The sequence below is a fragment of the Giraffa tippelskirchi genome, chromosome 5 (assembly GCF_054371585.1).
Source record: "Giraffa tippelskirchi isolate mGirTip1 chromosome 5, T2T-mGirTip1v1.2.pri, whole genome shotgun sequence".
NCBI lineage: Eukaryota > Metazoa > Chordata > Mammalia > Artiodactyla > Giraffidae > Giraffa > Giraffa tippelskirchi.
The window spans coordinates 101,276,593-101,300,187 of record NC_137279.1 but is presented as its reverse complement, the minus strand read 5'-3'; the positions used below and the strand labels follow the sequence as shown (position 1 = coordinate 101,300,187).

Sequence of the window (23,595 nt, the reverse complement as noted above, 5' to 3'; positions counted from 1 at the left end):
GAGCCCAGCCTTACTTCATGGAAACATCCAAGCAAGGCAATGGGACAGTTGTGTCTGTCTTGGTGTCAGATACCATCTTAGCTAAGACCTGCCAACATCGAGAAAAGGGAGACTGGGGCTGAGCGCAGTAAAACACATGATGGAAATCACCTCTCCTTATAAAGAGGCAAGTCTGTCATCACTTCTGGAGAGGCCAAGAACATTGACAAAATTTTAACTCATTGCGGGGAACAACACACTGGCTCCAAACGAGTTCTGACAGACACCTCCTGTGGATTTCCAGCTGAGGTGGTTGAGAGTTGTCACAAGCGCTTTGTGTCAAATGCCTGATACTGGGGTCAGGGTGACAGAGACAAGCCCGGAGCCAAAAAATGAATGAGAGCTCCCTGACCCACCAGATGTCTGTGTTGCATAATAGTCCCGTTTCCCTGGTTTCAGCTAAGATGTGTCTATACAACCTGTCCTTAGAGATGACCTTCCTTGGTCTACTCGGCTTGTGAGGAGAAATAATATGGGGGCTACCTGAGATATTGCTTGGAATTTCATCTTCTTTAGCATGAGAGCAACCAGCGGCTCCATCTGGACCAAGGTCTACTTCTAGTTCATTAAATTTCAATGTATCATCACTGCGAGGCTGGGGGCTGTCAGAACTTCCTTGGAAAATTGAAGGCATCAAGGCACATTCATCCTTGGATTCTTCAGGCACTTCCTTCTTTTCAGCCTCCTGCAGCTCCATGCTGTGCCAGATGGGAAAGGAATGAGAGAAAATTAAATGGAGAAGATCTGACCCCAAGCCATTCTGGCTGCTTTTGACAGGAGGCATGGGGAGTGGTCACAGAGAGTAAAAGAGCAGGCCCCTTACAGACAGAAGGAGCTGTCCTCTCTCATATGAAGTGGAGTGTGTCAGTCTGGGGATGGCAGAGGGAGACAAGCAGGTACCCTACATTCCGGCCACAAACCTCTGATGAGGAAGGAGATTCAACCATCCCAGGATGGGACTTTCAGGAACAGGAAGCACAAACGAACTTCGCACCAAGTGCTTCCCCCGGGTCCTAATCCATGTTGAATATAAGGTGAAGTAGTCAAGTGAATCGGAGAAGGCAATGGCACCCCACTCCAGTACCCTTGCCTGGAAAATCTCATGGACGGAGGGGCCTGGTTGGCTACAGTCTATGGGGTCGCTAAGAGTCGGACACGACTGAGCGACTTCACTTTCACTTTTCCCTTTCATGCACTGGAGAAGGAAATGGCAACCCACTCCAGTGTTCTTGCCTGGAGAATCCCAGGAACGGCGGAGCCTGGTGGCCTGCCGTCTATGGGGTCGCACAGAGTCGGGCACGACTGAAGCGACTTAGCAGCAGCAGCAGCAGTCAAGTGAATAAGGGCTTCCCCGGTGGCTCAGTGGTAAAGAGGCCTGCCAATGCAGAGATGCGGCTTCGAACCCTGGGCCAGGAATATCCCTTGGAGAAGGAAATGGCAACCCACTCCAGTCTTCTCCATGGGAAAAAGCAATGGACAGAGGAGCCTGGCATGCTCCAGGCCGTGGGGTCACAAACATTCAGAGACAACTGAGCAACTGAGCATGCACAGTGAACCGAATACAGATATTAAAGCCTGATAGACTCTCGGAGATGTTCTACCTTCTCTTTAGGAACACAAAGGCCTGCAAGGCCGCTTTCACTTACTATTGTCAAGGAAAACCAATTTTGTTTTGCACAGTTGTCCTGCGGTTTCATTTTTCTAATTGCTTCTCTACTAATTCTGTTGCTAGTTACCTTCCTTGCAAGGCTCTAAAACACCTGTGTAGAAATAGATATTTATCTCACTTGGCCTTCCTTTAGAAGAGAACAGATACTCTCTGTGTGGAAAGGAAATCCTAAGGGTGCTGCATTCACCTTGGGTCATACATACACGTAGCACAGAGACAGCAGACAACCAAGTTACAGGGACATTTCCATGTGGGTGGAGCGAAGTAAATGAATCCCAGCTGCAGTTGTGCTTATACTTACATCTGGCATGTGACTCTCTTGAGGTACTTATTGTTCTTTTGTGACCCTGTCCACATTTTCCCTACACGTTACCAGCTCCTGATAGAAAGACTGAAAACCACAATCACAGAAAACTAACCAATCTAACCACATGGACTACAGTCTTGTCTAACTCAATGAAACTATGAGCCATGCCGTGTAGGGTCAGGGTGGAGAGTTCTGACAAAATGCGCTCCACTGGAGAAGGGAATGGTAAACCACTTCAGTATTTTTGCCTTGAGAACCCCATGAACACTATGAAAAGGCAAAAAGATAGGACACTGGAAGATGAATTCCCCAGGTGGGTAGGTGCCCTATATGCTCCTGGAGATCAGTGGAGAAATAAGTTCCGAAAGAATGAAGAGATGGAGTCAATGCAAAAACAACACCCAGTTGTGGATGTGACTGGTGATGGGAAGCAAGGTCTGATGCTGTAAGAAGAATATTGCATAGGAACCTGGAATGTTAGGTCCGTGTTTCAAGGCAAATTGGAAGTGGTCAAACAGGAGATGCCAAGAGTGAATGCCAACATTTTAGGAATCAGCGTCCTAAAATGGACTAGAATGGGTGAATTTAACTCAGATGACTATTATATGTACTACTGTGGGCACGAATCCCTTAGAAGAAGTGGAGTAGCCATCATAGTTAACAAAAGAGTCCAGAAGCTAGTACTTGGATGCAATCTCAAAAACGACAGAATGATCTCTGTTCCTATCCGAGGCAAATCATTAAATATCACTGTTATCCAAGTCTATGCCCCGACCAGTAATGCTGAAGAAGCTGAAATTGAAAGGTTCTATGAAGACCTACAAGACCTTCTAGAACTAATACCCATAAAAGATGTTCTTTCCATTACAGGGGACGGGAATGCAAAAGTAGGAAGTCAAGAAACACGTGCAGTTAACAGGCAAATTTAGCCTTGGAGTACAGAATGAAGCAGGGCAAAGGCTAATCGAGTTTTGCCAAGGGAACACACTGGTTATAGCAACACCCTCTTCCAACAACGCAAGAGAACACTCTACACATGGACATCACCAGATGGGCAACACCAAAATCAGACTCTGGGAGTTGGTGATGGACAGGGAAGCCTGGCGTGCTGCGGTTCATGGGGTCCCAAAGAGTCGGACACTACTGAGCAACTGAACTGAACTGAACTGATATTCTTTGTAGCCAAAGGTGGAGAAGTTCTATCGAGTCAGCAAAAAGAAGATCGGGAGCTGACTGTGGCTCAGATCATGAACTCCTTATTGCCAAATTCAGACTTAAATTGAAGCAAGTAGGGAAAACCATTAGACCATTCAGCTATGACCTAAATCAACTCCCTTATGATTATACAGTGGAGGTGAGAAAGAGGTTTAAGGGACTAGATCTGATAGAGTGCCTGATGAACTATGGACAGAGGTTTGTGACATTGTACAGGAGACAGGGATCAAGACCATCCCCAAGAAAAAGAAATGTAAAAAACCCAAATGGCTGTCTGAGGAGGCATTACAAATAGCTGTGAAAAGAAGAGAATCAAAAAGCAAAAGAGAACAGGAAAGATATTCCCATTTGAATGCAGAGTTCCCGAGAATAGCAAGGGGTGATAAGAACACTTTTCTCAATGAACAGTGCAAAGAAAGAGAGGAAAACAATAGAATGGCAAAGGCCAGAGATCTCTTCAAGAAAATGAGAGGTAGCAAGGGAATCTTTCATGCAAAGATGGGCTCAATAAAGGGCAGAAATTGTATTGACCTCACAGAGCAGAAGATATTAAGAAGAGGTGGCAATAATACACGGAAGAATTATACAAAAAAATTTTCATGATCCAGATAACCAAGATGGTGTGATCACTCACCTAGAGCCAGACATCCTGGAATGTGACGTCAAGTGGGCCTCAGGAAGCATCACTACAAACAAAGCTGGTGGAGGTGATGGAATTCCAGGTGAGCTATTTCAAATTCTAAAAGATAATGCTGTCAAAGTGCTGCACTCAATAGGCCAGCAAATTTGGAAAACTCAGCAGTGGCCACAGGACCGGAAAAGGTCAGGTCTGATTCCAATCCCAAAGAAAGGCAATGCCAAAGAATGCTCAAACTACTGCACAATCGCACTCATCTCACACGCTAGTAAAGTAATGCTCAAAATTCTCGTAGTCAGGCTGCAAGAATACATGAACCGTGAACTTCTAGATGTTCAAGCTGGTTTTAGAAAAGGCAGAGGAACCAGAAACCAAATTGCCAAAGTTTGTTGGATCATCGAAAAAGCAGAGAGTGCCAGGAAAATATCTACCTATGCTTTATTAACTATGCCAAAGTCTTTGACTGTGTGCCTCACCACAAACTGTGGAAAATTTTGAAAGAGATGGGAATACCAGACCACCTGACAGGCCTCTTCAGAAATCTGTATGCAGGTCAGGAAGCAACAGTTAGAACTGGACATGGAACAACGGACTGGTTCCAAACAGGAAAAGGAGTACATCAAGGCTGTATATTGTCACCCTGCTTATTTAACTTATATGCAGAGTACGTCATGAGAAATGCTGGGCTGGTTGAAGCACAAGCTGGAATGAAGATTGCCAGGAGAAATATCAATAACCTCAGATATGCAGAAGACACCACCCTTATGGCAGAAAGTGAAGAAGAACTGAAGTGCCTCTTGATGAAAGTGAAAGAGGAGAGTGAGTAAGTTGGCTAAAACTCAACATTCAGAAAGCTAAGACGAAGGCGTATGGTCCCATCACTTCATGGCAAATAGATGGGGAGACAGTGGCACCAGGGGCAGACTTAGATTTGGGGCTCTAAAATCAGTGCAGATGGTGACTGCAGCCATGAAATTAAAAGGCGCTTACTCCTTGGAAGAAAAGTTATGACCAACCTAGATAGCATATTAAAAAGCAGAGACATGACTTTGCCAACAAAGGTCCATCTACTCGAGGCTATGGTTTTTCCAGTAGTCATGTATGGATGTGAGAGTTGGATTATAAAGAGAGCTGAGTGCCGAAGAATTGATGCTGTTGAACGGTGGTGGTGCAGAAGACGCTTGAGAGTCCCTTGGCCGGCAAGGAGATCCAACCAGTCCATCCCAAAGGAAATCAGTCCTGAATATTCATTGGGAGGACTGATTTTGAAGCTGAAACGCCAATATTTTGGCCACATGATGCAAAGATCTGACTCATTTGAATAGACCTTGATGCTGGGAAAGATTGAAGGCAGAAAGAGAAGGGGATGACAGAGGGTGAGAGGGTTGGATGGTATCACCAACTCAGTGGACATGAATTTGAGTAAACTCGAGGAGTTGGTGATGGACAGGGAGGCCTGGTGTGCTCAGTCCATGAGATCACAAAGAGTCGGACATGACTGAGTGGCTGAACTGGACTGATAGTTAATTGTTACCTGGGGGTTAGTGTTTCTTGTGCTTGTTCAGCCTCTTCGTCTTCACAAATTTCTGCAAACAAAATCAGAAATATCCAGTCAGCTTCTAGTCACTTCCCCCATCACAAACACAGGGACTCATATGGTCACAGAGTCATAAATATCTATGTACGAATTAGTACTGTATGGAAGTTTTAATGCATTGTCTTTAAACAACTGCCCAAGCATGGACTTCTGATCCAACAGGCAGTGTGTTTCTAAACTGGTAGATCATCCTCAGGACACCTTCTGCTTGAAATTGGGCAATCATTTAAATGGTCTTTTCTTCCTGATATCACCTCACATTGTCCACCTTCCATCTCCACTTCTACAAATGTATCATCCATCCTGACACAAATTCTGCCAAAGACACGGCGTCTATAGACCTTCTCAGGTCTCACAAGATGCCCTCCTTTCTCTAAGGAGAACAACCATGTCCCACAGCCCTCCATCTGGGAACATCCTGGCTCTTCAAGGTGGCTTTTGTGTATTATCTGGGAAAGCCTCTCTATGGAAAGTGCTCCATCTGCCCAACACCAAGACCAACTCCATCACGTACCTTATCCAACACCACAAAGTGAAGGGCTTTCTTTTTTCTGCAGTGTATTTGTAAATATTCCCAAATTTCATCACTATAGCTACTAGCAATAGATTATTTCACCCAGTTTACAGATGAGAAGAGTTACTAACATAAGGAAAAGCAATCGTTCTCACATATTGATAAACACAGCACTCAGCCTGGAACCTGGGAACTTCCAAGCTTCCTCTAGGGCTCTATTCACTCTAACAAGCTGTCTCCTGTCACCTCCATCTTTTTGTGCTTTAATGCTGGCTGGATGTTTCCTCCTGCCTCAGTGGCCATGGTCCATCAGGGAGGAAGCCGACAAGTGGGATATAATGACCTCCACCCTGTGCATTTCTCCATTGTCCTCTTACTTAGACAATCCTGCTCCTACAAAGCCCCAAAGAGGACACGAACCAGGAAAGCTGATCAACATTCGTACTGGAGCTGTTCATCTCACCAACTGGGGACCTAGGAAAGGATCAGTGCTCTCAGGGTCTGTGGCCCCCTCACCTGGGCTGAGCTTGCAGGCAAGGCGCTCTGCCAGGCGGTATCCCTCAGACAGGCTCTCTCGGAAGCCCTGCCCCTGGTGCTTGTCCAGGTCATTGTGGGTGAGGAGGTCCTTGAGGTGCTGCCTGAGCAGGACGGAGTCATCTTTCCCATCCTGTAGTGTCTGCCGTAACTGGGTCAGCTCTCGTGCCTGACTTCGAATTAGGATCTCACAAGTCCTAGGTGGAACAGAAGACACAGTTGTAAAAGGCAAAAAGTTAGATGAAAGACACTTAGGGATTTCTGTGAGAACAACCCCAAGGAGACCTTTAAACCGAATTCTGGCACATATCTGATGACTGGCTCAGGCACTCAGTCGTGTCCGACTCTTGCGACCCCTATAGTGTACCAGTCTCCTCTGCCCATTGCATTATCCTGGCAAGAATACTGGAGTGGGTTGCCATTTCCTACTCCATATCTGATGACTGGCCTATGTCAAAGAGAAAGAAGGTAAACAAAGGTTTCTTCTCTATCAGAAAGTACTCCTGTAAGATTCCGTGACATTCCATTCATCTTGTCCTTCTGTAAAGATATCCTACTGTCTTCCCTGGTGGCTCAGCTGCTAAAGAACCTGACTGACAATTCAGGAAACACAAGAGGTGCAGCTTTGGTCCCTAAGTCAGGAACATTCCCTGGAGAAGGAAATGGCAATCCACTCCAATATTCTTGCCTGGAAACTTCATGGACAGAGGAGCCTGGTGGGCTACAGTCCATGGGTCATAAAGAGTCACTACTGAGTGCACATGCATGCATCAATGTCTTCCTAAATCTGCATCATGACGATGTCTCTCCAGTTCCTCACTCGGCCATGCCCATTTGCATTAAAAAATACACAAAGTAGTTTCTGTATTTTTAATCTGGCAACACAAAGTACTGTCCAGTGAATGACACACAGCCAGATATAGAGTGTGGACAAGTATATCCGGGGTGAGTTGGAAAGAACAGAAGCATGACAGGGTGAAGAAAGCATTCCAGGATGGAGTCAGGCAGGAGGGGGGTGTGGTTTAAAGGCAAATAGGGTACCGATGGCACAACATTGTGAATGAGCCAAGTGCCACTGGTTCACTTGAATGTAGTGAATTTCATGATGAGATTCAAGGCAATAGTTGATTGAAAAGCAAAGTAAATTCCTTCCTGAATAACAACTGGAGTCCATAATTCACCAACTGGTATTCTCCACCTATTTGATAAGACTGTGCCCTGTGCCTGCCATGAACATTCCTGCCCTCCTTACCTCAGCCTTTCATCAAGTGTTGGCTTCTCTGCCGGCCTCGGCACCTCAAATGGCAGCTTCTCCCCCAGCACGGATTCAACAATGTCGTTATATGCTCCACACTCTGAGGAAAGAGAGACACAGCCTCAGGGAAAGCTGGCCTTGCTGCTGTGGTCACTGTCTTCAAGGGAGGAGGACAGACCACCTTAGTGGTGGAGGTAACTCTTTTTCCAGTCTCTATGGAGAGATTGCCACATCTGATTCCTTAGCATCTGAACCGAGGTGACTCCCCATTTTAGAGCTGAAGAAAGAGAAGCTCCAAGACACAGAAAGTAACTAGACAAGATGAACTGCCATTTGACAAAGTCAGAATTCACATCCCCTGAGAATGACCCTGAATCCTGGGCCACTGAACCAAGACCTGCAGCCTCTGAGGTGAGACACTGAGCAGGGGCCTGGGCTGGCGATCCCTGTGTGGTTGGGAAGGCTCCTAGGACTATAGGACTGATGGTTCCCTTCTGCTGGGATTTCAATAATGAACACGCGTCTCAAGGTGTAAAACTCACCTGGACATACTTGTGTGAAATAGAATACATGAAATCATAAGGACGTGAAAGAGATATGCCCAAACACTGAGAAAGTCTGTGTTATTAGGAACAGTAGAACTATGAACTACGTGTATTTACACTGAGTAGGCACTATTGTCAGGGCTTTGTCAGATTTACTCAGTATGCACTACAACGAAAACCCTAGTTACTATTACAACACCACACACACAGAGGAGGAACCAGAGACACAGAAAGGTTCCCAACAGGGATGTGAGCCCAGGAAACCTGGCCCAGAGTCCATGTCTTTCACACTGTGCTGTGGTGACCTCCACACCAGGGTCCTGGTGAGACATCTCTTCTTCACCAGCCTCACAATTTCTTTCTTAGAATTTTGTGACTATCATAAGGAGCGGTATAAATAATACTGAGTTTGTCCTTTGCCCAAAGCTCATCATTTCACTTTCTTAAATAGTAGGCTTTCCTTCTTTCTTGTCTCTGTGTCAATCATTTTTCATTAACTCCCTCATTGCTTCATTGAAAATGATTGTAGTAAAGTGACACAGACACAAGTTGTCAAGATTCCTCTCATCCCCTTGTTGTGCATGTACCCTGGACATGACTTCTTTTCCTTACTCCAGGCCCCTCTTACTGAACAGGCAAAAATGATTCCCATTGCCAGGCTGACTGTGGGTGCAGAGGGCCTCCTCACACTCTGCCTGGGTTTTTACTGTGGCTGGTGATCTCCCCCCACTTACCATCATCCTCATGTTGGTCACAGCTTATAGCACACACTCAGGGTCCCCCGGACTCCTGGTCAACCTGCATCACCAAAGTTGCACCAGCTCAAGTGGGGACAGAGGGGAAAGTACAGATTGTCTGATTTCACCAGAAACACCTTCATTCTTGCCAGAGGGTCACATGGCTTTCTTGGACTCAGAAGGAGAACTTGTACACTCAGAAAGCATGGCTTCCTTCTCACCAGGGAGTCTCTGTCTTGACGGCATCACACAGACCATGGTTTCAATGAGAAGCCGACTCATCCTTAATCTCCTTTAAATCATATCCCCCCTCTTCTCACAATGTCTAACCACACCTTACCCCAGTGTACCTAGCCCAGGGCGTTGCCAGTGGAGCATCAGGGAACCTTGAACGGATGGAGATCATTAGTTGCAGGGGTTTAGCCAAGAGGCATGCAGGGTCAGATACGGAACAGAAAAGATTCCAGTCAACACAGCTTAGTTTGCTTCTGAGACACACAGGCACTCCTGTGCCTGCACCAGGAATCACTGTCTGGTATTTTCACTCCAATCTCACCCTAGACATCACTGCAAACTTGGAAAAGTGCCTCCACTCCTTGTGCCTCAGTTTTCCCAGCCTCAGGGAACTGAAGGCAAAAGAGCCACTCCTACCTTTCCTGGATTGTGGTCAGAATGGAATTCAAAATGACAAAGGGAAAAGGAGACCAATCCTGGAGACTTATACTTTCTTAGAGGGAAGGCCGTGATCATTCATTGCTTTGGTGACCATGACCCCGAGGACTTACTGTATTTCTGCAGCTGGTTGGCCAGGGAGTAAGCAGTAGCTTCGGATACGAGGAATTTCTCTGTGAGGTCTCTGAAGTCCTGCTTGCACTTTGCCAGCTGCAACCGAAGCTCCTGGTTGACTTCCGTGAGGGTACGTTCTGCCCTCACATCAGATAAAGGGGGAACACATACTGCCATGGTGACATGTGGTAGAACGGGTAGAAGCCAAGGTGGGAAGGAGACACCCAATATATGGGGGGGTTAAAGACAAATAAGATCACATAGGCTTAATCAGCACTGAGGGATGACAAAAACTGGAATTCCTAACTTACTGTTGAGAACAACTAGAGGGTTCTCAACCGCAAAAAGAAGATGAAGATGCCAGAGCTCAGAGCCAAAGGTCCTGTGCGGGGCTGAGACCCAGACAGGAGTGAAGGGGGGGGGGGGTACCCAGCGTGCTAGGTAACCATCCGGAGTTGCCATAACAGAACTGGTAGGGGGAGGGGTTCACGGAATCTTGGCGGCCCCTGCCTTCCAGGTGCCTAGGCCATGACCGTTTGTAACACCACCACTGACAGCACCCAAGCCCTCAGCAGCCACTCTTAGGTTGTCTACACACGTACCGATACCACTGACCTATCTTATCCAAAAACTGTCTAAGCTGAGTTCCCACTGTTCATTCTTCTGTGCACAAAAATATTCATGGGAGAAATACTTTGCCAGCAGGTCTTCATATCTGTTGGGCTGTCATAAAGTCACCTCAGTTCAGTTCATTTCAGTCGCTCAGTCATGTCTGACTCTTTGCAACCCCATGGACTGTAGCACACCAGTCCTCCCTGTCCATCACCAACTCCTGGAGTTCACTCAAACTCACGTCCACTGGGTCGGCGATGACATCCAACCATCTCATGCTCTGTCGTCCCCTCCTCCTCCCGCCTTCAATCTTTCCCAGCATCAGGGTCTTTTCAAATGAGTCAGTTCTTTCCAGCAGGTGGCCAAAGTATTGGAGTTTCAGCTTCAGCATCAGTCCTTCCAGTGAATATTCAGGACTGATTTCCTTTAGGATGGACTGGTTGGATCTCCTTGAAGTCCAAGGGACTCTCAAGAGTCTTCTCCAACACCACAGTTCAAAACCATCAATTCTTTGGCACTCGCTTTCTTTATAGTCCAACTGTCACATGCACACATGACTACTGGAAAAACCATATCACCTCATCGTCTCTTTAAACAGATCTTAAGGCTTGTCCCCAGGTGAAGGACGTCAAACCTGTAGACTGTCATGAACTTCTTCTCTGCGTCTTTTCCAGTTTAGTCTGTGTCCTAAAAACTGTAGGATACAAATCAGACTACAATACTAAGTGAAGAAATAATTTTTAAAAATATTTTCTCTCCCAACTCAGTATGCTTTTGCTGCATCCTGTTGTTATGTCAATTTCTTCTCTTTACTGGGCAGCATGTTGGTTTCAGAATAAACTTAAGGTTGACATCCCTACCTTCTAAATTCTTCCTCTGGGTCTGGGTTGTTCTATTTGATTCTTTCTTTAAAATGTTACTAAACACTACATTTCATACTTTCACCAATGTATTTCATTGTAGCCTCACAAGCGCTCTTTCCAAGCTGTCAAAATGACTAAAAGAGTTTATGTGTATCTCCTTGAAAACATGGTGTGCTTGTGCTCAGTCACGTCATTCTTGTCTGACTCTTTGCGATCCCAGGACTGTAGCCCGTCAGGCTCCTCTGTCTATGGGGATTCTCCAGGCAAGAATACCAGAATGGGCTGCCATGCCCTCTTCCAGAGGATCTTCCTGATCCAGGGATCAAACCCGCATCTCCTGTGTCTCTTGCATTGCAGGCTGATTCTTTCCCACTGAGCCACTGAATACACGGGCTGCCTCTCTGTTCAGGAAAGATTTGACAGCCTTGTGCTCTCGTTCTGTGTCCATTCAGTTCAGCCACATATTGAACAGGCCAGGTTTCCAGAGCAGTGTTTGTGGCACACTGTTTGATCCATCCCTTTGAGTTTTCCTCGTGCCATTGACCTGTGGTTGTATTCCGAAAACAGAGCATGCTTAAGTTCAAGGTCATAGGTCAGGGATCATGATGATCCCCAGTGAACATAAGCATTGTGTTCAGTGACATAGACGCTGAGCTTGAGGAAAGAGAGACAGGCAGGCCCTCAGGTAGTGATGGCCTGAACCAACTCCTCACTTCCTCAGCATCTCTTCCTACCCGGGTCTTGTGAGTCTGAGACTTGGGGAACCCCTGTAGCATCCATCTCTTCAGTTTAGCTCTTGGTCCTACCTGGGTGGAGGGTCAAATGGGTGTGACAACAAGCCACTGAGCATCTGTTCATGTTAAGATAAAAGATACAAAACAGGAACAGCTACTTATGAAAGCGTATCTTCCCCACACCCCCACACAATCCTCAAACTACAGTGCTTAATGATACTTGGTGTGTGAGATTCAGCAAAGGCTTTAAGGAAATCTATTTTCTGGTTGCTGTGGGGCCTGACATTCTGTGGGGGAAATAGAAATGTGTCAAATTCCTTCATTTTAAATATGATGAAACCAAAAAATCTCACAAAACGTAACTGCCTTGAGGTCAGGGATGAATTTTGCCATGCTAACAGAAGTATATAACAGGTACAGTTCACTGACTAATACTGTGCCAGGCATTTCACACATATTATGATACTTTCTTTCATCGTAATCATTCAAGGTAACATCCCTGTAGAAGAGGTACATTCAAAAAAATTATTGGACCAAAGTTAAAATTAAAAAAAAAAAACAACAACGCTTTATCAAGGCAAGTAAGCTATTGCTTTGCATTTTGTAGGTAGGAGAAACCTATTGTTTTTATCCTGCCATTGTCCCATTGCATACTCCTCTTTTTCTCTGTGACCTGACTTTATTCCTAGAGTCCTACCTTTTTTCAACAAAACCATTTCTATGCACTGAGCAATAGCAGAAGTGATGGCTGGGCCCTTCTAAAGGCTCCCTGAGTGCTTATGTGTTTCAGGACACCAGACACCATCTGGAGGCAAGAGCAGCCTGTCTGTTAGAATGTGTGCTGTGCTAAGTTGTTTCAGTCGTGTCTGACTCTTTGTGATCCTATGGACTGTAGCCCTCCAGCCTCCTCTGTTCCTGGAATTTCCCAGGCAAGAATACTGGAGTGGGTTGCCATTTCTTCCTCCAGGGAATCTTCCTGACCCAGGGATCAAAACCGTGTCTCTTGCCTGTCCTACATTAGCAGGCAGGTTCTTTACCACTAGCCCCACCTGAGAATCCCGTCTGTTAAGAGTGGGCAGCTGCTTTCCCACCCCACTGAGTTAGCAGCATATCCCAGGACACAAAGGGATCACTTCCCTTCAACTCAAGAATCTTTTCTCTCAGTGACTGCTCTATTGGCCCGAACTCTCCTGAAAGTGAATGCTCTTGCTAACTTTCTGGTTTCTTGTTAGGTGTCTAGAGTATTTATCAATTTCTTCTAACAAACATCTTCATTGAAGTTTGCATTTATAGCAATAGGATTTATTTTTTAGAAAGTGGCAGCCTGGAGTAGATTGGTCCCATCAATGAGCAAACAAGGGTGAATTTAGCTTTCACTCAAAACCAGACTGAATTTAAAATTAGGCCCCACCATCACCCTAATTCCAAAACCAGACAAAGATGCCACAAAAAAGGAAAACTGCAGGCCAATATCACCGATGAACATAGAGGCAAAAATCCTTAATAAAATTCTAGCAAACAGAATCCAACATCATATTAAAAAGATCATACATCATGACCAAGTGGGCTTTATCCCAGGAATGCAAGGTTTCTTTAATACCCGCAAATCAATCAATGCAATACACCACATTAACAAATTGAAAGATAAAAATCATACGATTATCTCAATAGATGCAGAAAACGCCTTTGACAAAATCCAACATCCATTTATGATAAAAACCCTCCAGAAAGCAGGAATACAAGGAACACACCTCAACATAATAAAAGCTATATATGACAAACCCACAGCAAACATTATCCTCAATGGTGAAAAATTGAAAGCATTTCCCCTCAAGTCAGGAACAAGGCAAGGGTACCCACTTTCACCACTACTATTCAACATAGTTTTGGAAGTTTTGGCCACAGCAATCAGAGCTGAAAAAGAAATAAAAGGAATCCAGATAGGAAAAGAAGAAGTAAAACTCTCACTGTTTGCAGATGACATGATCCTCTATACATAGAAAACCCGAAAGATTCTACCAGAAAATTACTAGAGCTAATCAATGAATCGGAGAAGGCAATGGCACCCCACTCCAGTACTCTTGCCTGGAGAATCCCACGGACAGAGGAGCCTGGTAGGCTGCAGTCCATGGGGTCGCTGAGAGTCGGACACGACTGAGCGACTTCACTTTCCCTTTTCACTTTCATGCATCGGAGAAGGAAATGGCAACCCACTCCAGTGTTCTTGCCTGGAGAATCCCAGGGACGGGGGAGCCTGGTGGGCTTCCGTCTATGGGGTCGCACAGAGTCGGCCACGACTGAAGCGACTTAGCAGCAGCAGCAGCAGCAGCAGCAATCAATGAATATAGTAAAGTTGCAGGATATAAAATTAACACACAGAAATCCCTTGCATTCCTATACACCGATAATGAGAAAACAGAAAGAGAAATGAAGGAAACAATACCATTCACCATGGCAACAAAAAGAATAAAATACTTAGGAATATATCTACCTAAAGAAACAAAAGACTTATATATAGAACACTATAAAACACTGATGAAAGAAATCAAAGAGGACACAAACAGATGGAGAAATATACCATGTTCACGGATTGGAAGAATTAATAGAGTGACAATGAGTATACGACCCAAAGCAATCTATAGATTCAATGCAATCCTTATCAAGCTACCAACGGTATTTTCCACAGAACTAGAACAAATCATTTCACAATTGGTATGGAAATATAAGAAACCTCGAATAGCCAAAGCAATCTTGAGAAAGAAGAATGGAACTGGAGGAATCAACATGCCTGACTTCAGGCTCTACTACAAAGCCACAGTCATCAAGACAGTATGGTACTGGCACAAAGATAGAAATATAGATCAGTGGAACAAAATAGAAAGCCCAGAGATACATCCATGCACCTATGGACACCTTATCGTCGACAAAGGAGGCAAGAATATACAATGGAGAAAAGATAATCTCTTTAACAAGTGGTGCTGGGAAAACTGGTCAACCACTTGTAAAAGAATGAAACTAGAACACTTTCTAACACCATACACAAAAATAAACTCAAAACGGATTACAGATCTAAACGTAAGACCAGAAACTATAAAACTCCTAGAGGAAAACATAGGCAAAACACTCTCCGACGTAAATCACAGCAGGATCCTCCACGACCCACCTCCCAGAATATTGGAAATAAAAGCAAAAATAAACAAATGGGACCTAATGAAAATTAAAAGCTTTTGCACCACCAGGGAAACTATAAAAAGGGTGAAAAGACAGCCTTCAGAATGGGAGAAAATAACAGCAAACGAAGCAACAGACAAACAATGAATCTCAAAAATATACAAGCAACTCCTGCAGCTCAGTTCCAGAAAAATATACGACCCAATCAAAAAATGGGCCAAAGAACCCAACAGACATTTCTCCAAAGAAGACATACAGATGGCTAACAAACACATGAAAAGATGCTCAACATCACTCATTTTCAGAGAAATGCAAATCAAAACCACAATGAGGTACCATTTCACACCAGTCAGAATGGCTATCCAAAAGTCTACAAGCAATCAATGCTGGAGAGGGTGTGGAGAAAAGGGAACCCTCTTACACAGTTGGTGGGAATGCAAACTAGTACAGCCACTATGGAGAACAGTGTGGAGATTCCTTAAAAAACTGGGAATAGAACTGCCATATGACCCAGCAATCCCACTGCTGGGCATACACACCGAGGAAACCAGAATGGAACGAGTCGCGTGTACCCCAGTGTTCATCGCAGCACTGTTTACAATAGCCAGGACATGGAAGCAACCTAGATGTCCATCAGCAGACGAATGGATAAGGAAGCCGTGGTACATATACACAATGGAATATTACTCAGCCATTAAAAAGAATACATTTGAATCAGTTCTATTGAGATGGATGGAACTGGAGCCCAGTATACAGAGTGAAGTAAGCCAGAAAGAAAAACACCAATACAGTATACTAATGCATATATATGGAATTTGAAAGATGGTAACGATAACCCTGTATGCAAGACAGAATAAGAGACACAGATGCATAGAACAGTCTTATGGACTCGGAGGGAGAAGGTGAGGGTGGGACGTTCTGAGAGAATAGCACTGAAACACGTATATTATCATATGTGACACAGAACACCATTCCAGGTTCGATGCATGAGACAAACGCTCAGGGCTGGGGCAATGCGATGACCCAGAGGGATGGGATGGGGAGGGAGGTGGGAGGGGGCTTCAGGATGGGGAACACATGTAAACCCATGGCTGATTCATGTCAATGTATGGCAAAAAACACTACAATATTGTAAAGTAATTAGCCCCCAACTAAAATAAATAAATTTACTTAAAATAAAATAAAACTAGGCCTCTCACTTTCCTCAAGGTGGATAGTCATGTGCCACAGGCATGTGTCCCCAAGGACTTGTGTCTCTGCTGTAAACGGGACAAGAGTAAAATGGGGTCAGGTGGGCCTAGTCCTTCAATTCTAGAGTCTTCCAAGAGTTCTCTGCTTTAGTCACTGGATTGGAAACACCCTCGCTCTTCTGCTCTGTCCTACTTCTGTGTTTGGGGTAAAAGGTATACACTTCAGTGTGTTCTGTCCCCAAGCTGATCACTGGAAGAATCACCTGGGAGAGTTAGTACCCAAACAAGTGCACAGTCCTCACCTGTAGCAACTGTGCTTCAGTGAGTTGAGCTGGGATCTGGAATCTATTTGTTAAAGGTACTCAGGTGTGCACTTAGTTTTACCCACTGATTTCACTGACCTCCCTCATGATTCTAGGGGATGATTATTTCATTTATGGTACTTCCAGTGTTCAAAATTGACTGGTGCCAAAAACATAACTCTCTGCTGCTTTGCACATGAAGAAACTGAGGCACAGAGAGGGTCTCGAATGGGCCAAGACCCCCTTGCTGTAAGTGCTAGAGCCACACCCAGGTAGCAGCTCTTCTCTATACTTTCACATTCATATATTTGTGTTTTGTCTACTTACACGAGTGCTATAGTGTCTTAACTGTTGTTATTCAGTCACTAAATTGTGTCAGACTCTTTGTACCCCATAGAGTGCAGTGTGCCAGGCTTCCCTGTCCTTCACTATCTTCTGGAGTTTGCTTGAACTCGTGTCCATAGAGTTGGTGGTGCTTTCCAACCATCTCATCCTTTGTTACCCTCTTCTCCTTCTACCCTCAATCTTCCCCAGCATCAAGGTCTTTTCCAATGATTCAGCTCTTTGAATCAGGTGGCCAAATTATTGGAGCTTCAGCATCACTCCTCCCAATGAATATTCAGGGTTGATTTCCTTTAGGATTGACGGCTTTGATCTCCTTGACTCTCAAGAGGCTCTTCCAGCACCATGGTTCAAAGGAGAACCCCATGGAAAGTATGAAAAGGGCATCCTATTATCTCAATGTAAACTAGGAATTTGCTTTCCCCCTTTTATACTTTAGTTATTTGCTCCAAATTTACAGCTAGAACACCAAGTTCTACAATTGTGAGAATAAGATAAATATATAAATTATTTTTGACATGAAGAATCGTGATGTCAGGAAAGTATGTAACTCATACGAGAGGAAACCATTAATCACGAATCATTATGACAGCCATCAACCTATAAGACAAATCAAACTTGCCTCCTTCTCTCTTCAGCTGGCCAAGAAACAGTAGCTACTGATATAAGCAGTTTTCTCTGGAGACGGTGGCAGAGTTGACTGCTTTGAGCCAACATGGAGCCCAAGTGCAAGCTGTACCCTGAGAGGCTCACATCTGGGTGAGAAGCAGGATTTGGGGGCCAGAAGAGACATATATCTGTTGGGAAAAAAAAGGGGGGGGGACAGATCACCCTTGATGTCATGGTAGCCAGCACTGACCATCTCCTCCAATGAACCTACCACCACTATACCTCTCATGATTTTGTTTTTACTAGATGGAGAACTCCATGAAATTGGGGATAATATTTCATTCATCTCTGCGTGCATGACTCCTGGCATTGAGTCAAGCACTGAGGAGGCTCTCGGCAACATCCGTTCACTAATTGCAGAAACATGGTTACAAGACTCCACTTAGCTCAACTACGCTCCTAGACAACCGTCTGGTCAGGGATGCTCTTTCTCCCAGGAAGCAGCAATCCCCTTCCTTAGAGAGGAGCCTGCCTGACACTGCCTGACACTGCCTGACACTCACCTGAGCTGACTCTGATGAAGACATGGCTGTCCTCAGGGATTCCCCTAGCAGGTTCACACTGCCATTAGGAAGAGATGTCCTTGGCATATCCTCCCATCCTCTGGTGGCCATGATATCCCACCTGAGGAGAGCCACCACGTGTAATTGCCACGATGCACTTGTATTCGTCCTCTCGCTGTTTAAATTCCTCATGGATATATTACTGATATCTGAACTCCAAGTTGGTAACATAGCATAAGGCAAATTAAGCAATATGTAGTTAAGAGATGTTATGTGTAAAGCCTCCAAAGTGTAAATGCAGAAGAATATTGTTACTATCTCTACTTCAGAAACGAGGGTCCCATTAATCTGGCCCCTGGTATGAATACATATCTCTAATTCTTCTCCAAACATCATTTATCCACATTACTGCACACTTACTTGGAGGACATCTGCTGTGTGGCCACTTCCAAGGCTGAGGCTGGGGATCGAGGGCAAAGCCTCAAGATCCCATTGTCCCCCTACCATGGTGCTCGCAGCAGTATAAACTAACACTGAGCCATTGTGTGGATCTCCTCAGCAGGTGCATAAGTTCACTGTGGACTGTTACTCTCCCGGTCCTTCCTGCTCAGCTCAGGCTGCTCCGTGAGGACTTGGATGATACTGTGCATTCCTCACTTCCTCTTGAATTTTCTGAGCTCAACCTGTCCTTATCCTCACCTCCCTTGGCAACCAGCTCCTCCACCATTACCTTGTTTTTCTTTGGGTTTTCTCATCCTCCCAAACCGTTGACTTCCTTTCTTCCACCTCCTCTCTGAGTTCTGTGTTTTCAGTGTGTGGCTCAGTTGAGGCTCCTGCAGGGGACACACAGAGAAGGGACCAAGTTCAGGTCTTGGCTGCATGTTCCAACACACATTTCACATGAAGCTCAGTCTCTCATGCACTCAGAAAAAAAACTTAGCAGGAATGCAATTTGGAAAATTTGAATAACCTTATCTTACTGATGAGGAAACCGAGGCCTAAATAGGTGGAGATTATCCCTAAATTCCCACACCCGTTGCTGCTATACACCCACCGGGCAAACCCTGGCCACAAGCTTTTGTATCTAAAAACACCAGGAACCCATGGTTGAAATGCAGGGGACATTTGTTAAACATACACATTTCCACTCTTAAAACAATGATAGTTGAAGGACATTTCTCAGAAAAAAATGTTTATCTGTTCAATAGTCCATATTTATACACTGTGTTCCATCTTGACTCTCACATCTGGACTGAGGAAGCTATGACTATTAAAAACATCACAGTCATTGTTAAAAATATGTATGTAGGACTTCCCTGATGGCTCAGTGGTATAGAATCCACCTGCAATGCAGGAGCAGCAGGAGACTCGGGTTCAGTTCCTGGGTCAGGAAGATCCCTCGAGGAGGAAACAGCAACCCACTCCAGTATTCTTACCTGGAGAATCCCATGGACAGAGGCGGCTGCCAGGCTAGAGTCCATCAGGTCGCAAACAGTCGGATACGACTGAAGCGACTTAGCACGCATGCAAGGCAAAATCAGGCAGTTGATGTGGCCAGTCATTAGCACCCTCTCCCCACTGCTCTTTTCTGCATCTTTTTTTCTTTTCTTAGGGGTGTTTTTTTTGCAACTCTGTAATCAGCAGCCTTGGACAAGGGGTATCTACTCACAACGGCCCCTCCTGACCTGGAATGTGGAGTAACTCCTCTCGGCCCTCCTGTGCCCTCGCAGCCCCTGCCCCTTGGGCCTGGGTTAACTCCTCTCGCCGCAGCCCCCGGCCCGGCCTAGCCCCAGTCGACCGCCGCCCCCGGCCCCCGGCCCGGCCTAGCCCCAGTCGGGCGCCGCCCCCGGCCCCCGGCCCGGCCTAGCCCCTGTCGGCCGCCGCCCCCGGCCCCCGGCCCGGCCTAGCGCCTGTCGGCCGCCGCCCCCAGGCCCCGGCGCGGCCTAGCCCTCGTCGGCCGCCGCCCCCGGCCCCCGGCCCGGCCCGGCCTAGCCCCTGTCGGCCGCAGCCCCCGGCCCCCGGCCCCGCCCCCGTCGGCCGCCGCCCCGGCTCCCGGCCCTCGGCCCGGCCTAGCTCCTCTCGGCCACGCTTCCGCGCCGAGCCGTCCGTCGCTGCCTCCCCGCTTCCGCGCCCAGCCGTCCGTCGCAGCCGCCCCGCTTCCGCGCCCAGCCGTCCGACGCAGCGCCTCGCTTCCGCGCCCAGCCGTCCGACGCAGCGCCTCGCTTCTGCGCAGAGCCGTCCGACGCAGCCGCCTCGCTTCAGACTTAAATTGAAGCAAGTAGGGAAAACCACTAGTCCATTCAGGTATGACCTAGATCAAATCCCTTATGAGTATACACTAGAAGCGACAAATAGATTTAAGGGACTAGATCTGATAGACAGAATGCCTGATGAACTATGGACAGAGGTTCGTGACATTGTACAGGAGACAGGGATCAAGACCATCCCCATGGAAAAGACATGCAAAAAAGCAAAAGGGCTGTCTGAGGAGGCCTTACAGATAGCTGGGAAGAGAAGAGAAGCGAAAAGCAAAGGAGAAAAGGAAAGATATTCCCATCTGAATTCAGAGTTCCAAAGAATAGCAAGGAGAGAGAAGAAAGCCTTCCTCAGCAACCAGTGCAAAGAAATAGAGGAAAACAACAGATTGGGAAAGGCTAGAGATCTCTTCGAGAAAATTAGAGATACCAAAGGAACATTTCATGCAAAGATGGGCTCGATAAAGGACAGAAATGGTATGGACCTAAGAGAAGCAGAAGATCTTAAGAAGAGGTGGCAAGAATACACAGAAGAACTGTACAAAAAAGATCTTCACGACCCAGATAATCACGATGGTGTGATCACTCACCTAGAGCCAGACATCCTGGAATGTGAAGTCAAGTGGGCCTTACAAAGCATCACTACGAACAAAGCTAGTGGAGGTGATGGAATTCCAGTTGAGCTGTTTCAAATCCTGAAAGATGATGCTGTGAAAGTGCTGCACTGGATATGCCAGCAAATTTGGAAAACTCAGCAGTGGCCACAGGACTGGAAAAGGTCAGTTTTCGTTCCAATCCCAAAGAAAGGCAGTGCCAAAGAATGCTCAAACTACCGCACAATTGCACTCATCTCACATGCTAGTAAAGTAATGCTCAAAATTCTCCAAGCCAGGCTTCAGCAATACATGAACCGTGAACTTCCAGATGTTCAAGCTGGTTTTAGAAAAGGCAGAGGAACCAGACATCAAATTGCCAACATCCGCTGGATCATCGAAAAAGCAAGAGAGTTCCAGAAGAACATCTATTTCTGCTTTCTTGACTATGCCAAAGCCTTTGACTGTGTGGATCACAAGAAACTGTGGAAAACTCTGAAAGAGATGGGAATACCAGACCATCTGATCTGTCTCTTGAGAAACCTGTATGCAGGTCAGGAAGCAACAGTTAGAAATGAACATGGCACCACAGACTGGTTCCAAATAGGAAATGGAGTACGTCAAGGCTGCATATTGTCACCCTGCTTATTTAACTTCTGTGCAGAGTACGTCATGAGAAACGCTGGGCTGGAAGAAACACAAGCTGGAATCAAGATTGCTGGGAGGAATATCAATAACCTCAGATATGCAGATGACACCACCCTTATGGAAGAAAGCGAAGAAGAACCAAAGAGCCTCTTGATGAAAGTGAAAGAGGAGAATGAAAACGTTGGCTTCAAGCTCAACGTTCAGAAAGCTAAGATCATGGCATCTGGTCCCATCACTTCATGGGAAATAGATGGGGAAACAGTGGAAACAGTGTCAGACTTTATTTTGGGGGGCTCCAAAATCACTGCTGATGGTGATCGCAGCCATGAAATTAAAAGACGCTTACTCCTTGGAAGGAAGGTTGTGGCCAACCTAGATAGCGTATTTAAAAGCAGAGACATTACTTTGCCAACAAAGGTCCCTCTCGTCAAGGCTATGGTTTTTCCAGTGGTCAAGTATGGATGTGAGAGTTGGACGGTGAAGAAAGCTGAGCGCCGCAGAATTGATGCTTTTGAACTGTGGTGTTGGAGAAGACTCTTGAGAGTCCCTTGGACTGCAAGGAGATCCAATCAATCCATCCTAAAGGAGATCAGTCCTGGGTGTTCATTGGAAGGACTGATGTTGAAGCTGGAACTCCAATACTTTGGCCACCTCATGCGAAGAGTTGACTCATTGGAGAAGACCCTAATGCTGGGTAGGATTGGGGGCAGGAGGAGAAGAGGACGACAGAGGATGAGATGGTTGGATGGCATCACCGACTCGATGGACATGGGTTTGGGTAGACTCCGGGAGCTGGTGATGGACAGAGAGGCCTGGCGTGCTGCAATTCATGGGGTCGCAGAGAGTCGGACACGACTGAGCGACTGAACTGAACTGACTTCTGTGTCCTGGTCCTGTGATTGGCACGTGGTGGAGCCAGGTCTGCAGGGCCACCCCCAACCACTCACCGAGGTGGCCTTCCTGCCCACACTCTCTCCCAGGCTGCTAACATTTGGAGGCCAGAACGTTCACATGCCCTTATCTTCCCAACACCGCAGCAGCAGCTGCTGCGATTTAGGAATAAAGCCTCCTGAACAGCTCACCCAGGGCACGAGAAACATATGCAAAGAACCCAGGCAGAGGAGCCACAGGAAAGCCAGGTATTTGGCTTACCAAGCTTTATGGCCAGGAGGTGAGTCCTCAGGGTTTTCTGCTGGTTTGGGACAGTGTCTTTGGAGACAGAGAATGAGCCAACAGAGAGCCTCTGTTGCCCAAATGGGTCACTTACCTGCTTGCACATCCCGGGTCAGGCTTCGCCTCTAACGTCTACAGTCCAGGCCTGAAATCCACAACTCAGCTCTGCAATGAGAACGGAGTCCTTAGGGAAGAAAACCAGAGGCTTCAGCCTCAGCCCAGTCATATTTCCAGGGGTAGGAGGGCACTCCTAGATCCCTTTCCTCCCTGGCCACACCAATCACCAACTAGAGAAGCCAAGAGAGAAGGTGGAGAGAACAGAGCTACTCAGCCCACCAACCAGAACTCCCATAGCTTTTCTCACTCTAGAAAGGGCTATTGCCTGACAATCCCCAACCAAGGACCCTCAGACTCCTAGGCTTCAGGGAGGAGAAGCTTTAGGAAATCCACCACTTCTGTGCAACCCACTTGCAGATATTCAGTCATTAGCTATCAAGTTGGACACCATTCAGTGCTTGTCCTACCTGACCACAAGTCACAGCTAGTTTCCACCCAGGAAAGGGAGAACATGAGGCCGACATACCTTCTCAGGTTTCTCCAGAACTTGCTGAAGCTCCCTGTGTCCCTCCCATGCTGAAATGCTGGCTCCATATCTCCTCACTCACCTCCTTCCTACTTGTAGAGTGAGGCCTACTATGCAGGCCT

The 23,595-nt window shown here is 46.3% G+C and overlaps 2 protein-coding genes and 1 long non-coding RNA gene across 3 annotated transcripts in view; 1 reads left to right on the top strand and 2 right to left on the bottom strand.

Annotated features, from left to right (window-relative positions):
- Positions 1 to 23,595, bottom strand: part of LOC145504747 (NBPF family member NBPF20-like) — a 532,650-nt gene that overhangs the window by 310,304 nt on the left and 198,751 nt on the right. The window lies entirely within an intron of this gene.
- On the bottom strand, positions 179 to 11,569 carry LOC145507830 (putative NBPF family member NBPF5). Its single transcript, XM_081495266.1, has 6 exons — positions 9,835 to 11,569; positions 7,765 to 7,867; positions 6,495 to 6,709; positions 5,402 to 5,453; positions 392 to 737; positions 179 to 184 (listed from the first exon to the last, which is right to left on the bottom strand). Exons 1-6 carry the CDS (start codon positions 10,010 to 10,012, stop codon positions 179 to 181), a joined length of 900 nt encoding a protein of 299 aa, XP_081351392.1. The 5' UTR covers positions 10,013 to 11,569.
- LOC145504789 (uncharacterized) lies at positions 13,716 to 18,426 on the top strand. Its single transcript, XR_014052486.1, has 3 exons — positions 13,716 to 16,117; positions 17,688 to 17,808; positions 17,965 to 18,426. It is a non-coding gene; the product is annotated as an uncharacterized LOC145504789 (long non-coding RNA).